Source organism: Physeter macrocephalus, chromosome 20 (assembly GCF_002837175.3).
Source record: "Physeter macrocephalus isolate SW-GA chromosome 20, ASM283717v5, whole genome shotgun sequence".
Taxonomy (NCBI): Eukaryota; Metazoa; Chordata; class Mammalia; order Artiodactyla; family Physeteridae; genus Physeter; species Physeter macrocephalus.
This window is the reverse complement of record NC_041233.1, coordinates 62092252-62110527: the sequence shown is the minus strand read 5'-3', so window position 1 is coordinate 62110527 and position 18276 is coordinate 62092252. Positions and strand designations below refer to the sequence as shown.

The window sequence follows — 18276 nt, the reverse complement described above, 5'->3', positions numbered from 1 at the left end:
AACAGAAATATAGATCAATGGAACAGGATAGAAAGCCCAGAGATAAACCCACGCACAATATGGTCACCTTATCTTTGATAAAGGAGGTGAGAGTATACAGTGCAGAAAAGACAGCCTCTTCAATAAGTGGTGCTGGGAAAACTGGATAGCTACATGTAAAAGAATGAAATTAGAACACTCCCTAACACCATACACAAAAATAAACCCAAAATGGATTAAAGACCTAAATGTAAGGCCAGACACTATAAAACTCTTAGAGGAAAACTTAGCCAGAACACTCTATGACATAATTCACAGCAAGATTCTTTTTGACCCACCTCCTAGAGAAATGGAAATATAAACAAAAATAAACAAATGGGACCTAATGAAACTTAAAAGGTTTTGCACAGCAAAGGAAACCATAAACGAGGAAAAGACAACCCTCAGAATGGGAGAAAATATTTGCAAACGAAGCAACTGACAAATGATTAATCTGCAAAATATACAATCCTCTCATGCAGCTCAATATCAAAAAAAAACAACCAACCAACCCAATCCAAAAATGGGCAGAAGACCTAAATAGTCGTTTCTCCAAAGAAGATATACAGATTGCCAACAAACACATGAAAGGATGCTCAACATCACTAATCGTTATAAAGATGCAAATCAAAACTACAATGAGGTGTCACTTCACACCAGTCAGAATGGCCATCATCAAAAACTCTAGAAACAATAAACGCTGGAAAGGGTGTGGAGAAAAGGGAACACTCTTGCACTGTTGGTGGGAATGTAAATTGATACAGCCACTATAGAGAACACTATGGAGGTTCCTTTAAAAACTACAAATAGAACTACCATACGACCCAGCTATCCCACTGCTGGGCATATACCCTGAGAAAATCATAATTCAAAAATAGTCATGTACCACAATGTTCATTGCAGCACTATTTACAATAGCCAGGACATGGAAGCAACCTAAGTGTCCATCGAGAGATGAATGGATAAAGAAGATGTGGCACATATATACAATGGAATATTGCTTAGCCATAAAAAGAAATGAAATTGAGTTATTTGTAGTGAGGTGGATGGACATAGAGTCTGTCATAAAGAGTGAAGTAAGTCAGAAAGAGAAAAACAAATACTGTATGCTAACAAATATATATGGAATCTAAAAAAAAAAAATTGGTTCTAATGAACCTAGGGGAAGGACAGGAATAAAGGCACAGATGTAGAGAATGGACTTGAGGACATGGGGAGGGGGACGGGTAAGCTGGGACAAAGTGAGAGCATAGCATTGACATATATACACTAGCAAATGTAAAATAGCTAGCTAGTGGGAAGCAGCCGCATGGCACAGGGAGATCAGCTCGGTGCTTTGTGACCACCTAGAGGGGTGGGATACGTAGGCTGGGAGGGAGACGCAAGAGGGAGGGGATATGGGGATATACGTATGCATATAGCTGATTCACTTTGTTATACAGTAGAAACTAACACAACACTGTAAAGCAATTATACTCCAATAAAGGTGTTAAAAAAAAATTCTATGAGATAGAGTCACAGATTCTGATCTGAAAGGCTCTCACTCTCTTGACTTGCTTAATTCCAATGCCTACCTAGCTGATCTAACTATAGTCATGATGAGAAAATGTCCCAGAACAAGAAGACTTGTGATCCAAAGCCAAACAGCCTCAGCTACTCCAGGAAAGGCCATGCTAAGCAATATCCAACCTCAGAGGCTGGGGACATGGACGCATTGTTTAAGGTCCTTCCTTGGCTTCCTGAAAGTCAGGAAGAAAAAAGCAATTACAAGTTCTTCTCCTTGCCATTACTCCCTTCCTCAGGGCCTGTGGACAGCTCAGGCTAGAGGCAATCATCAGCAGAAAGGGGAGAGTGTGACAACTAGTATTGACCTTTTACTCTGTGGCAAGCCTTATGCCAGACTTTTCACATTGATACCTCAGCTCTATTCTTACATGAAACATCAGATGTATCATTATGCCCGTTAGAATTTGGGGAATCTGAGGCTCTGAAAGGTTAAGAAAATTCCCAAGGTGGTTGGTAGAGCCAGGAGTCTTATCCAGGTTTGACCCTCTTGACTCAGTCCTCGCTGCACCAAAACAATTGCCTCCCTACAAAAGCCATTGCGATACTTTTCTTTTTTTCCTTTTCTTTAATTGACAATTTTTTTTTCCATTTTTATGTAACCATCTTTCCACTCTCCAACCTACCATGAGACCTGTTCCCTCTGACAGATGCACTAGTACACATTTCAAGAGCTGAGTTTCACAGCAGAGAGAAAACTGTTGTTTGAAGATCACACAGCAGAGGAAGGGAGAGGGAGGGACCGGCAAGTCAGAGGGGAATTGTCCCTGGCTGCTTCCCAGGCAGCCAGCAGTCCCTTGTGAACCCTTGGACCAGCTTGTGACTGAAACACTGTGACCCCTGCTCATCTCTTCCAACCTTGCACCAGCTCTAGTCCCAGGGGTCTGTGTGTACAATCTCCCCCTGCCCAAGTAAAATGACTGGAGCTTTCAGAAGTGACCCTCTCTGTAAACTGGTGCAGTCACTATGGAAAACAGTATGGAGATTCATTAAAAAACTAAAAATAGAGCTACCATATGATCCAGCAATCCCATTCCTGAGCATTTATCCAGAAAAGATGAAAACTCTCATTCAAAAAGATAAATGTGTCCCAATGTTCATAGCAGCACTATTTACAACAGCCAAGACATGGAAGCAACCTAAGTGTCCATTGACAAATGGATAAAGAAGATGTGGTATACACACACACACACACGCACACACACAATGGACTATTTATTACTCAGCCATAAAAAAGAATGAAATAATGTCATTTGCAGCAGCATGGATGGACCTAGAGGTTATCATACTAAGTGAAGTAAGTCTGACAGAGAAAGACAAATATCATATGATATTACTTATATGTGGAATCTAAAAACATGATACAAATGAAGTTATTTACAAAACAGAAACAGACTCACAGACATAGAAAACAAACTTATGGTTACCAAAGGGGAAAGGGGGAGTGGGGGGAAGGATAAATTAGGAGTTTGGGATTAACAGATACACACTACTATTATATAAAATTGATAAGCAACAAGGTCCTACTATACATCACAGGGAACTATATTCAATGTCTTGTAATAACCTATAATGGGAAAAAATATGAAAAGGAATACATATATGTAAAAAGAATATATATATGAAAAAGAATATATATATGCATATATATATAACTGAACCACTTTGCTGTACACCAAAAACTAACACAACATTGTAAATCAACTATACTTCAATAATAAGTAAATTAAAAAGCAAAAATAAATAAATAAATAAAAATAAATCAGTAGTCCTTGGAATGATTAGATTAAATATCTGGATATTCCAGAAAAGCATCTAAAGCCCATCATTCAAATTTAAGACAAAATTTATAGTTCCCTGTGTGTATATAGCACAGGGAACTATATTCAATATCTTGCAATAACCTATAATAGAAAAGAATCTGAAAAAGAGTATATATATATACACACTCATGTATATATATATATATATCTGAATCACTTTGCTGTACACCTGAAACTAACACAGCATTATAAATCAACTATATTTCAGTTAAAAGAAAAATGTGACCCTCTCTTACGCTCTACTTCTAGTCAGATTTTTTTCCTTTTAAAATTTTGTTTATTATTTGTTGTTATTGTTATTGTTATTGCCTTTCCTCCTTCCCGCACCCAGGGCCCCTGACTCAATCAGGCACCCATCTCTTCCCTGCCCTGATGCAGTCACCTTCTAACTGATCTCTCTCCTCTGTTCCATCTTCACACGGCTAATGCATCCATCTTACGGAGGCACACTTCCAGTTAGGTCCCAAGTGACGATTTTCTCCTGCTGCTTATTTTTGTCTCTCAAAACCTGCTGAGCTTCATCATATATTCATTTAAATAATGGTATGATTACATGGTTATTGAGGGCTATTCATTTTTTCCCATCAGTGTCTTGATATTGGGGATCTGTGATACAGATCCTTACTAGCTTCTAATTATTTTACTTATCTTCCATTTATTTCCATATCTATATTATAGAAGCTTTAAGGCCGAGAGTCCATTTGAAATTTCCCTAAGTACCTCCAGACCTGGGAGCACAGGAAGAGTCCGTGAATTGAACTGGTCCACAGCCACATATTTACCCTTGTTGCCCAGCCAGCCCCAGTTCCGTATGTCTAATCTCCCAAGCTTGCCTCAAAGTGCCAAACACAGCCATGGGGTGTGTGACAGAATTCGGTGACAGCTGGGGAATGGCCAGTGACAGATTTGATAAATCCAGCCTTCACAGAGATTGATGGAGCCGGTGACGTGTCATCATTCCTGCTCTCTCTTCATCAGCAAAGCCTGAGCACTCAGCCTTGGTGCCCTTGTCCTTTGACCTTTGGGAACAGTCTCCATTAGCGTCCCGCAAGTTATGGTAGGATTGCATCCATCGAGTCTGCTCCCAGGCCATGTTTATAGCCTCCACTCCCACTTCACTTCCCTTTACGCACCTCCACCAAACTGGGTCTCCTGAAGTTGACAAAAGAAGAACAAAGGTACCACTCTAACCTTTGCTGCTATGTTTTTTGGCTCAGACTGACCCACTTGCCCTGGAACACTCTTTTTTCACATCTTCAAATTAAGAACTTTTTACTGTATTCCTAGTCCCACCTTGAAAGCTTTGGCAGATTCCCAGCTTCTTCCTGTCTTACATAAGCCACCATAGCACTCTGGACAAAATATAACACTTACTATGCTTTGTGTGTGATATCCCCTGAGAAGCTAGCTTTCTTTTTGGGGAACTTACATCTTTCGGGGTTTGGGGGAGCTGGTCTGGAATGGGTCATCATGGTTCTCTATCTAGCCCTGTACCCACTGGCCAAGGAGAAGGCTTGTGTCAGCGCTGGGTGAAGTTTTAGGTCCTTTATAATGTGATTTCCCCTAAGAGTGGGTTCTGGCTTCCTGTGCTGTGCAACTAGAGCAGCAGAGCTTATCTCTGAAGACCATGGATTTCTCTGGACTGATTTTCTTCCTATTGAGGCTGGGGGAGGAGAGTGCTTGATATTTGCAATGCCTTGGGGGCTGGCATTAGAAATTTATTTGGAGTCCTCAAGTTCCCATCTCTTTCTTGCTAAAAACAATGCAGTAACAGCAGTGAGAACTGGAGAGTCCTGAGCTGGATGAGTGCTTTGCACCCAGGCCATCCCCAGGGCGGTATTAGGATGAGGCAAATCAAATAGAACTGGCAGGGTTTTCTGTCAGCCTTTTCCAGAAGGGCAATTTGCAAGCCTCCTGCCTCTAAAATGTTAAGGGCAGAGAAGGAAAGGGGAGGGAGCAGGCAACCTTGAAAAGAACCAACTGCAGGAAGTGTTCCTCCAACAAGGAAACCTCTGCAGGAGCCCACGTGGGGGAGACCCAGGGACCTGCCTCCTGATGGGAAAGTCACCGTGGGGACCTTTGTGGTGAAAGCATCCAATCCCATCAACCAAAGACTGAAACATGCTGTCACTCTTACCTTCTACCAAATGGTGTCCTTGCACCGATTTCCTAGCTGCAAAAGAAAATTCCTAATGTGTACCTATCTAACAATCTAAAATGAGGGGCTGCATTGATCTGATTCAGAACTATTGAGAAGACTTTTTGGAGACAGTGGTGCTTGCAAGCTTTTGCGTTAACACAAGGAAGTGGAATTTCTATTCAAAGAAAGATGCCACTCTGCTAGGGATTCAACCAAATTGTGAATGGTAAGATGGAAAATGAAAGTTGGAAACAGCTGCTCTCATACCCGACTTCTTTCAGCCCATTTTAATCTGCTATAGTTTAGGTCCTGAGCAAAGTCAATGCATCTCACTTTTGCCCACCCCCAAGCTATCTGTCCTCCTGTGGCCTCTCTCTTTATTCTCCCTTGGAACCTGTGCCCCTCAGCCAACTTGCAGCCCTGCAGGCCTCTGGAGCATGACACCAGAGATGATTGTACAATTGGTTAAAAGCTCATAGTAAAACCAACCCTTGCAATTGGATCCTTTGCAGTTAACTGTATTTTTATCTGCACTCTTCTTATAGCAGACAAAGGCAGATGGCAAGAAAACAAGTCAATGTGAGAGATGTCAAAAAAAAAAAAAATAGAAGGAAGGAAGAAAGGAAGGAAGGAAAGAAGAAAGGGAGGGAGGAAGGGAAGAAGGAAGGATGGGCTAAATCTTCAGAGGAGGAACATGGTGAGAAGTGTTGACAGCCCCAGACCAGCATAATAATGAAGGAGAGGGTTGGGCCCTGAGGCTGCTAATAGGTCTTGAGAGCATAGATGAACAATGGGTTTGTGCTCATTAAGTTGTATCTACTGAGATGGGGAAGTGGTCTCAGATAGTTTAGAGTGATTCTAAACAGGAAGGATTGTCTGCCTAACATTCTTAGTTAACCAGAATCCTTCTCCCCTCCTTTTCTAAAATGTCTACTCCGTTTTTTCCCAATATTTTGTACCAGTGTTAGCAAAACAAAACAAAACTAAACCCCTCCAAGAATGGCCTTTGGGGGTTCATGACAGAGGGTTAGTAGATGAGCAGCACTCTCCTAAAACTAGTTGAAATATTCTCTTCCTCCCCCGATCTTTCTACCTCCCTCGTTCTCTAGGCTTGGCACTGCTGGAGAAAGCGGCCGATGCTTTCTCTGATGTGACAGATAGTAATGATAGTTCTCAGTTCTGTGTTCTGACAGAACTGAGAAACCTTGGAGCGGGAGACAGACAGAGAGGGAAATAAATCTTATTTAGGTGCTGCCAACACTTTGAATTTTATTAAAGGACATTGACTCCTTCTACATGGAAAGCCTTCCACTGGTGACTGAGACAGTCATTGGGTAAAAAAGGCTTTGATCACACTGTTTTTAGTGGAGGAAAACTTTGCTGCCAGACTCCGCAGGTTTAATTAGCACATTATCTTGGATGGCATTGGGTTGTTTTCTTCTTTTCTTGGTATAACATCAGGCTGGACAATTAACTTCTTAGGGAGAAAAGGTTTGAAATAGTAGGTAGAGTATATAGAGCAGCTCTGTCTAGGGGCGAATATTCAAGACCCTGCCTGCAAGTCCTTGCAAGTTTCAAGTGTACTGATATTTATAGTTTTGTTTGTTGGTTTTAGGTACAGACCTCTAGCTATGGATCCATGGAAGTAAAACATATTCCTCTGCTAAATTACCTTTGTCTGTCCTTTGGGAAACCTGAGTGTTTTACTAGGTAGATCCATTACTAGGCAATTTGCATGATGTAAACTCAATACTTTTTTTTTTTACCTTCATCATCTACTATGTGCTAGGTGCTCTATAGACACAGAAGGATGGGATTCCAGACACCTAAAAACTTTGTGATCTCATCAAAGAGGCAGTGAGTGATCTCAGATATTTTAGAGTGATTTTAGATAGGAAGGAATTTCTGCCTTGCATTAATAAAAGGCTCTCTTGAAAGGCTATTAAGAAAGTTAAATATAAATATGTGGAGTATAGTTTGATAGCATTCCTTGTACCATAATTCTTTGGAAATGAGGCCACTGGGAAATCTCAGTGTGTAGGAGAGGGTTCATAAAAAAGATGTCCTCTGATCTGGACCGAAAAAGAAGAGGTAGGCATTGAGGTAGGCAAGTCTTGAAGCCACCTCTGCCAGAGTGGGTAGCACCAGTGAAGGCATGGCAGGGGGCATGTGCCCACGTGTGAATGGAAAGATGAGAAAGCCAGTCCATTGACACTAAAGGGTACCTTTTGAGATAGGAAACTATAAAAGGTGTCACTGAGCTGAATAAGAGAGGCTTGGTTTATTGGATTGTTTGGTGTACCCACTGCTTGAGGGGCCTCTGGATGCTCACAAATAACAAAGGATCCCCTTGAAGAGGATAAAAACAAATATCATGGGACATACCTGACTGGTCCACAGGTTCTGAATCCAAGCCTAGGGAGATCAATTAAAAAAGACATAGAAGAAAAAAAAATATATACACACAGAGGCTGGAACCCAACAATTCCTCACAGAGATGAATTCTGTGTAAAGGCCGAGATGGCAATCTCTTGGTGTAGCCTTAGGAGAGCTCAGAGTTTATATATGATTTTCAGAATATATGTGGCGAGTCTAGCCTTCACAGAGAATTATTATTATTTCAAACCACCCTGATTCTCTTACATTTGCATAAATCTTTGTATATAAATATAGGTATTAACATCCATTTATAAATAGATATAGGCACACACAGTGGTGTGATCTCTGTTTCCTTTAAACTTGTAGAAAGCAGTGCAGCTCTGGGTTTCAATTAAAAAAGATGGTGCAAGGGGAGAGGAAGTATCAGACACTCCGGATCAAGTGCTTGCTGTTGTAATCCAAGTCCCAATATTAAAATGCGAGTGTTCAGGACATACTGGGAAACAAGAAGCAGGACATGCACCCTCTGGCTGCTTGGGTTCTGAATCAAGAGGGAGCATGCTGTCTTATCTTCTGTTATCTCTGTGAGGGGAGCTGTCTCCCCATTTCTCCTTGGTGCTCTTAAAATGAATCAAGCATGAAATGTACCCAGGAAACCTTTCTCCCCCAGGCATGATGGGGCAGAGAAAAATAATAAGACTTGAAAGAAAAAGCCACAGATTCTTCTTGGCTGGATGCCCAAATACTCTGTAGTTGGGGCCAAGTGAGCTGCTCGCTTTGGTAGCCAAATATTTCAGGCTTTTTTTGACTTCAGGATGTGTTTTGATCCAGTGGATACAGTGTCGTAGCAAGCTCTTCCAAGGGTCAGTAAGTACCCACTTGAGCTGACTTATTTCTTGGACATGGCTGGTACATCTGCAGCCTTGGTGAGTCACTTGGTGAGTCATTTGACCCTTCACTGAGTGCTGGGGCTGGAGAGGGAGGACAATCATAGTACTCAGTACAGAGTGACTCACCATCCATTCGCTGTGGGATCTGGCAAGTGCAGTGGTGGACGACTGGGATGTGAGTGGGTGACAGACCAGGCACATACCAGAAAGGAGATGTTCCAAATGATATTTTTCAAATCAGCAGCCAAATGTCCATGGGAACCAGGATACCTAGAGTAATAGGAATCTCTGGGCTGCCATCAGAGGATACTTCTAGAGGCAGAAAAGGTTCCATGGTGCTATAAAAATTACTGGAGAAGAGCAGGGGTATGCAGCAAGCCAGCAATGAAGAACGAGATGTAAGAGAAGAAAGACCTTTGGAGGGGAAGGGGTATTTGGAGGGTTAGACCCTGTCTCATGAGAAGTGTTTCCTTGCAGTTGCCCTTGGAAAGCACTGAAGCAGTGTAAGCAACTGGACTTGAAATCTTCAATAACCATCAGTAAAATGGCCATAATACTGGGAGTGATTGTGTGCGGATTAAATGAAGGAATGCATGAGAAGCTCTTGGATCATAGTAAGAGCTTAGTCCATGTGGGCTGCTGTTCGAGCCTGAAGTTCCTCTGCTTCCTTTTTAAAAAACCAATACTGGCTCCTCTTGCCTGCAGGATCGATTCTGGTCTCCCTAACTTGGCCTTCAAAGCCTTTTTCAAGTTGCCCTCAACATTTTCATCTAAATTTATTTAGATAAGCCACGCTTATTCATATACCGTCCCTGCATTTCTCACCTTTCACCCACGTTGTTCCCTTTGTGAGTAATGCCCGTCCCATTTTTGTCAGTTTGAATTCTGCCATTTATTCAGATCCCAATTGAATCCCCACATATCTCGGAAGCATCCCTGATTAACTTCTGAGTCTCCTTCCTTTGCATTCCATTATCACTGGCGTCATGCTCATTATTTCAGTCAGGTTTTGGTTATACTATTGGCTTTCTGAGAGCCAGGTCTAGATTTTGGACTTCTTTGTATTCCAGACAGCAGTCTGCCTATGCTAGGGCCAGCGGTACAGCTCGCCAGGCAAAACGGGGTATGAATCCCAGTGGCATGTGATTTCCAACAAATCACTTAATCTTTGTGAGCTTCAGTTTGCTCAGCTGTAAAATGGGGATATTAATATCTGCCTTGCAGAATGTACGTGGGGAGTAGAACTGATACGCAGAGCACTCATCTGGCATAGCATGGGTGCTAAATAAATGGTAGATATTATTATTGTTAATAATAATAATAATAACATAATAATAATCCAGTGAACCGATGTTTGTGCATTCAATGTACCGTAAAGTCGTGGTGTTGAATACTTTCTGTTGTCCACAGTTATACAGCTCAGCTGAATTTGGGAGAAGGTGGCAGCTTATCCAGGAAGGGGTCGTACCGAACAGGTTCTACTGGTAAGTCTCACTCTATTTTCTAGCACATTTAAGATATCACCTGTGAAAATGAGCATTGGAATCTTTTCCTCACCCAGAACTCTCACATGAAGTCTGTTCTTATTGGGTTACGCACACATCCCCTAGGGCAGAAGGTGACATTGGAGTGGTAAACATCTGAAGGGAATGTTAAAGCAGTGTCATAAATCACTTAACAGCCCCAACATAGATAACTGATATTAATGGACAACAGGGGCTTTGTAACTGTTGTTTTGTTATATTTTGATAAGACTTTGAGACAGACACTTAAGAACATTTTAATAGTGACTTTTATTACTAAAAGCATGATACACACATATACGGCATGTTCATATAAAGGTTTTCAGTGTAAATAAGTAGATCTTGTTTGGTCTAAAAGCAGATCCTCTTCCCATGCCTGCTTTCAAGTCTTCTAGGCATTCTCATAATCATATGGGACGCAACCAGTGTTTTTAATTTCTTACTTATCCTTCCATAAATGTTCTCTGAATTACTAAATGCGTGTAAATATAAATATACATATTAGTAATTGTTTTTTCTTAGTCAGCTTTGACTGCTATAACAAAATACCATAGACTGGGTGGCTTGAACAACACAGAAAAGAAAGAGGCAAAGAAAGTAATCTTTTTTTTTTTTTTTTTTTTTTTTTTACCTCCTGAGCCCATCCCTCTGGTTAAATTAGAGGTGGCCTCCCTCCCTGGGTTACTACAATTGAAAAGAAGGGATAATACAAGTTCCTTTTAGCTTCTGAGTTTCCAAGGGCCTAGATCCCAGCAAAATAAGAACAAAGTACAAAGCATTCTAGTGTAATGTTGACATTATTTATCAGTCCCTTTTGAATTTACAACCTAGACCCTATAAAAGATGTGATTCTGCCTTATCCTAATTTATCTAATCTGCCTATGGAAAAGGCATCTAGGTTGTTTTCAGACTTCTGCCAGTATAAACAGTGCTCTGCAGAACTAGCTCAGACAAGAGTTTAAATATCCCTTGTCCACATCATTGAGAATCATTGGCCCAATGACCTTTTAGGGGCCAATGAGCTTCCTGCAACTAGGACAGTAAAAGTTGTCTCCCCTTTACTCCTCCTGAAATCACAGCACCTCTCACCATGCCTTGGGACTTCCACGTACCTAATAGCTTCCCCCACCACTCCAATTCTCTCACTTCTAAGAGGAATGCATTTTTATCTTTCTTATTTTCAAACACTGCCCTAAGACCCTGTGGGATTTGAAAGCCAGAGAGCAGATAAATCTCTTCCAACACTAGTGAAACTGCCTGAAAAAGTAAAAGACAAGTCATTTGCAAACAAACTGGCTCAGAGTTAACACATAGAGACTTCTACATGGAAAGATACTTCTTCCCGCATCACAGAGACATTGATAACTACATAGGGTTTCTGTTGCTCAGAACTTACTCACCTCTTCCCTGCTGCTCCCACTAAGGAATGGCTGAAGCTTTGTTTCTGGCATCTAAGTTGGATGCCCCTCTCCAGGAATTCAGTTGTAGCTGTCACTGAGTCTCCCTTCTCTGATCAGCATTTCTTCTCTTCCTCACTTATTCATTTTGTCCCTTATTCATGAGATACCTTGCATCTCCATGTGTTTTGCCTGTAAATTATAAAGTCACTTTTTGGAAAGCAGGTCCATATTTTTTTCTCTTTTACTGGGTGTTATATGTTCATAGAAAGGCCTCAGAGAATAAATAAATAAAAGACCAAATGAAATTAATGTGGTTCCCCTGGTTTAACCTGGAAATGAAGTTGATGCTTTGCCAATGAGAAGGTATGAGGGACCAATCGTTCCTTAAGTCCAGCTTCCAGGTGACTGAATATATCTGCATGTGGACCCAGCAGTTGAGGCAGAAAGTTGCAGTTCTCAAACGACTGGAGAGAAGTTTGTTCCAACCAATAGAAACAAAGAAAAACATTGACCAAAAACAAAAACAAAAACGGATGAGAGAATTTCCCATGTTAAGCGGTACATGGTACACAGTATCTTCTAGCTCACTGAAGGGCTTTATTTACACACAGCTTTGGGAGGTGAACAAATCCATCATGGCTTTGGCTGGTCGTAATTGAACCCATTCTTATCTGTTCTTGGAATGGGGTTCTTCTATCTGTAAGCCTGATTAGCAAAGCCCTTGTAACCAAATGTCATATCATTATCTTTATAAAAACTATACACATGCTCATATATAAATTCTAATTCATCTGTCTGTTGAGTGAAATGAATGATACCCCTTCTCTGCCTCTGGGAATGGAGTCTCTCCATTCAAGGCCTGATATTGTGATAGGCATTATTCAAACTTAAGCAATTTAATCCTCAGACCAATTCTATGAAGTAAGCCTTGCATTATCATCCCTAACAGATCGGGAACCTTTGGCATGGAGAGGTCAAGTAATTTAGCCAAGGTCACACAGCCGGAAAGTGGCAGAGCCAGGATTCAAATGCAGGCAGAATGGCTTCAAAGCCCATGAGCTACTGAATCAGTGGACTCTATTGCCTAGGCCTCTTGGAATTTTTTTTCTGGGCTGGAGCTGTGAGCCCTAGAAATCGAGCCCATTCAGGCAGATGAGTAGAGAAAATCCAAAGCTCTTTTGGCCACCATGCCTGCGTGTGTACCTCTCCAACTGGGCTTGGCAAATGGCCTCCTTGGGTTCTTTAAGCTAGGTTGGTTTTTCCAGAGAAAGCCTGAGACCTTGTAAATTGCACAGTGCACATGACTGTTGATGAAATCTCTTGGTCTCTGGCCACATGGTCTGTAGTTTTTGACTGAGCAACTTCCTAAGGCTGGCAGAAAAGGTGTGATTCAAAGCAGTATTTATTAGACTCCTGGAAATCAGTTGCTTCAAATTACATAAGAGCTATAGGGCTATCTAGGATTATTCAGCAAGCTTAACTGAAAGAAGCTCTCATTAATCATTTCTGCTTGAAGCCTGGCTGTGGGAGTGTAGAGGTGACTAAGGGGAACTTTTCTAGTGCTAAATTGAATTGACGAGTGACCCTGGGTAATAATATAGCATTTCCCATGGAGAAAAATGAAGGTGAATTCATATCTTTTCCTCATCACGTAGTACACTTAAGAAATATCTTTATTTTAGGTGGCAGTAGTAATGCCACCCCTGGAAGTAATCAATGGCAATTGTGAAACAATTATGGAGTGTAACAGTTTATCCTTACTATTCATGGTGGTTGTTGATAGTACTATCATACTGACATACATATGAACTTTCTTCCAAGGAGTTTAAATTGCTTCCAAAACTGATTTACACGTTTAGAGCATCTTATAAAACATATTTTAGCACAATATTGCCCTTAATAGAATAGGTGTCTTTTCATTCAACTAACTGCTATAGCAGTCTTGTTCTTTACTATGTCAGAAATCAATTATACTGGGAGGCAGTACAGCCTGGAAGTTAAGGAGCTCAGAGATACCGAGGTGTGAGTTCTAGCTTTGCCATTTACTAAGTAAGGGGTCATGGGGAAGTTAAGTTCTGTGTGCCTCAGTTTTTTTCCCCTGTAAAGTGAAGATAATTAATACCTACTTAATCAAATGAGATGTTTCTTGTGAACTGGTTATATGCCTGGCATCTAAGAGTTGTTTTACGTTCCCACTGGCTAATAGTAATATTATTAATAGTAGCTGACTTTTTACGTCTCTTAGTTTTGTTTCTCCCCCATGTTGGCTTCATTCTCAGGTTGCTTTCCCCATTCGTAGCAATGATGGACATCATCAGCTTTAGTCTTACAACCTAACAGTTTGGAAGCTCCATCAAACCAGTCTGCCTCTTTCCTTATGTTTCCAGGGATTGAATCCCAGTAGTCTGCATTACTTAGGTAGGTCAGACACATATCTTCCCTGGGAGCTGAAATAGGAGATGGTGTTGAGTCCCAGTTAAACTGCATGGCTCAAGGTTGGAGGAGAGAAGATTTCTAAACAGGAAAAAAAAAAAGAGAAAAAGATTCTGTTATCATAACATAGAGGGATAGATTTTCATTACGGAAAAAATACAGATGGGAGAACTGAGTGCCAGCAAGATCATGTTCCATAATAGGGATTTGTATTTGTTAATTAACTATATACAATGGTCTGGGCACATGATAAATCATGCCCTTTGATCCTCATAACAGGACTGTGAGGTAGGGATTTGTACTCTTGTTTTGATGAAATAGAAAAGTGATGTAGTTTACCCAGCATAAAATGTAATACAGCCAGGTTTTGAAACTTGGTCTCTCTGGGTCCATGGCTCTTGCTTGCGATAGTAAAGATCAGCTCAAAACTCAAGACTTATTTTCCACCTGTATCCCCCCTAATAACTTAGTTTAACAGTTGGATAGATAAGAGCCAACGTGTTGCATTTGACACTGAAGAAGAACATGAAACGGAGGACCAGTGTTAGCCAAAGGCCTTGAATAAGTGAAGCTTTTGCCAAAAGCCAAGTTTACTGTGACGTTGATGAATGTGGTTTGCTGGCATCTGATTCGAGTTTAGGACAAAGCAATGGAAGGCAGTTTTCGTTAGAAACCACTCAGTGATCTATTATCTATGCAAAAGACAAGGCAATCTTAGAACTGTTTCACTTAATTAAAAATACATTCAGATGTACCTTATTGCTTATGTCTTTCTGACACATAGGGGGCTGGCTGGAAACAGGGACAGCTGAATGGCGATTACATGTTTTCTGTGACAAGTTCACACATGGAAAATTAAGAGTCAGCTCGACAATGAACCCGTTGTTATTCTGGAATGCCATCTTGTTTCAGTGGTATCCCTCAGGGGGCATAAGACAGCTGTATTATATAGCAGAGGGATATAGGGATACTTCCGGCTCCATACTCAATGTGTCTGAGCAAGTTTCCACATTCTCATTCATCCCCATTGTTCAATGCCAGTCAGTGTGAATGAATTCCCATTGCACATCTTTGGCAACAAGCCCCATTTCTTTTCTTTTCTTTTTTTTTTTTTTTTTTGTGGTATGCGGGCCTCTCACCGCTGTGGCCTCTCCCTTTGTGGAGCACAGGCTCCGGACACGCAGACCCAGCGGCCATGGCTCACGGGCCCAGCCGCTCCGTGGCATGTGGGATCCTCCCAGACTGGGGCGCGAACCCAGTTCCCCTGCATCGGCAGGCGGACGCGCAACCACTGCGCCACCAGGGAAGCCCCCAAGCCCCATTTCTTGAGCACTTACTGTGTGCCAAGCTCTGTGCAGAGTGCTTTGCATATGTTGTTTTAAACAGTCCTCAAATCAATGATGTGAAATGATTTATTGATCAAAACTCCGTCAAGACCTGTGATAGAAAAATGCAACCTGTTTTAAGAAAAAAAAATTTTAAAACAGTATTGGCTCATGGATCTGATAAATCAGGTCTAACTTTTTCTAGACTCTCCTTGATCCAGAGGCTCATTGACGTCATCAGCTCTTTCCTTTTTTCTTTCTTTTCTTTTGTTTCCAAAGGCATTTGTTTTTTTAATTGAAGTATAATTGATTTACAGTGTTGTGTTGGTTTCAGGTGTACAGCAAAGTTATACATGAAGTCATCACTTCCTACCAGAGGTCCTCTCATCTAACCTCAGGCATAAGAGGCAGATCCATAAACTTTTGTTAATATATCTGGCTATAGTCAGAAAACACTCTGGGACTTAAAATAGTTTCTCTCTGTGCTGATTCATGGCACTACTGCTCATCATCTAGTCCTTGTTGAATATTGCTGCCAAGCCAATTTCAGCATTTTATTTGCCTTGTTGTTTGATAGCTTGTTTTATATTCACCAGGTCACCATGACCCTTCTTCCTCTTCTTCCTTCAGATATGCTGGCATTCAACACAGCATCTCCAAGACTTCTAAGCCACTCACACCAAAGGGGCTTGGAGGGGATATGGCATAAGATGACTCTTGTCTCTTTCCCCAGATGGGTTTAATGGATTCAATAACAAGAGAATTCTCTCTACTTTTCCTTTCTCAGGTTTTGCAGACTGGAAATGGGGTGAAGTCTAATGATGTTACAAAAGAAACAAATATATATATGTATATATACATATATATGTAAAATGTAATGTATAAACTAAAACTGTGCTATCAAAATAACTAGAAAATGTGATACTGTATTGGATAGTATTGGATTAGATAAGGTGTATGGCTATTTTTAAAGATACTCTGCCTCATCCTTCACCCACATCTTTGAAACCAGTCATTTTCTGCAGAGAACATCTTAAAAAAACACCGTCACTCGCTTTCAATTTTATGTGAGCTGGCAGTGGAACATCCCGCCATTCAAAATCAACTTTTTCTATAGCTTCCATATTTCTGTATTCCCTGTATCCCAGCCTCAGTGCCTTAGAGTCATATTCAACTCTGTTCTCTTACTCACTCTTAAATCTTTGGGTTTCCAGGTCCCATTGGTTCTACCTCAGTGAAGTTATATCTGTCCACCTCCTCTTCCACCCTCCGTAGCATCACACTGGTTCAGCATCCCCCTTACTAGGAATAGTGAAAAGGCCCCTCCATCCATCTCCTCATATCGTAACTACTGCCAAAGGAATCGTGTAAGCATTTCCCTGATCAAGTGTTTGCCCCATTCCTCATTGCCTACAACATAGAATTAAAAAGAGTAAGAATGTAACCAGGTTCTTGCAAACCTGGGTTCAGATATATATTTTCTGACCCAACCGCCATGCTCCTAGTTCTTTGTGCCAAATTCCAAAAGGCCAGATAAAAATTCTAAGCACTGGTTAGTCTATGGAGCAGTCTATACCTCTTATCTCTATGGTTTTATACAACTCTTACCTGGCGATAAACTGTCCTTTTTCATTTTTGCAGTGATTAATTTTAGCACCTACTATGTATCAGGACGGTTTTGGTCTTTGAATGCAAACATAATGTATGAGGATATTTGTCACTGTTAGGATCACAGTATCAGACCTTTATGGCCTTATGCCGATGGCTGCGTCTACCATGTAGCCTTCTTTGGTTCTTGCTTCTTGTTTTTCTAGGCAAGAAGAATCTCTTTCTTCGAATTTAAATGTGATTATGTCATAAATAAAACGTAATGTGTCATAGCATGCGTTGTATTACAGGTCTGCATGTGGGATTGGTTGAAAGAGTACAGGCTTAGAGCCAGCATATGAAACTTCAAATCTGAGCTTCACTATCTTCTACCTGGGTGATCTTGAGAAACTACTTCACCTGCCCGAGCTTCAGTTTCCTTATTTGAAGGCTTATTTTGAGAATCAAAAATGGCATATTATCATAATTATTATTTTTGTGGTTTTTTGTTTTGTTTTGTTTTGTTTTTTTGTGGTACGCGGGCCTCTCACTGTTGTGGCCCCTCCCGTTGCGGAGCACAGGCTCCGGGCGCGCAGGCTCAGCGGCCATGGCTCACGGGCCCAGCCGCTCCGCGGCATGTGGGATCTTCCCAGACCGGGGCACGAACCCATGTTCCCTGCGTCGGCAGGCGGATTCTCAACCACTGTGCCACCAGGGAAGCCCTCATAATTATTATTAAGTAACTTAGCACTTAGTATGTGCTCTATCTTTTTATTTCGTCATTTCCATCTCTTAATGGAGGATAAGTTCCTTAAGGACCAAGACTGTCATTAACGTATTTCTATCTTGTGTACAACAATACATGGAATAGCAGAAACTGTAGTGTGTAAACACACACACATACACACACATACACACAGAAATTCATCAAGTACACATATATATGTATATGCACAAACATAAACCTCCAGTTGAAACTCATCTTGAATGGACTTGATCAGGGAACCATAATAGATGACCTGTTTTTCCTTCCAGCCTGAATAGGTTAGACTTCTAAGCCATTGAAGCCATCAAAGTGTATATTGAAAGGTGGGGAGGATTCTAGATCAGTAAAAGGAACAGTTTTCTATGCAGTAGGTTGTTTATTAACTCGACAGGCTGTCCTAAGGAGTCATGAGATCCATGTTAGCAGAGG

At 41.1% G+C, this 18276-nt stretch overlaps 1 protein-coding gene across 4 annotated transcripts in view; it reads left to right on the top strand.

The window, feature by feature from the left end:
• SORCS1 (sortilin related VPS10 domain containing receptor 1) overlaps positions 1-18276 on the top strand; it is a 587212-nt gene that overhangs the window by 375560 nt on the left and 193376 nt on the right. For all 4 annotated transcript variants that reach the window (XM_055081262.1, XM_024121364.1, XM_024121365.1 and 1 more), the window contains exon 5: positions 10224-10297. In XM_055081262.1, coding sequence (XP_054937237.1) covers positions 10224-10297 — 74 coding nt within the window. The remainder of the gene's footprint in view (positions 1-10223; positions 10298-18276) is intronic.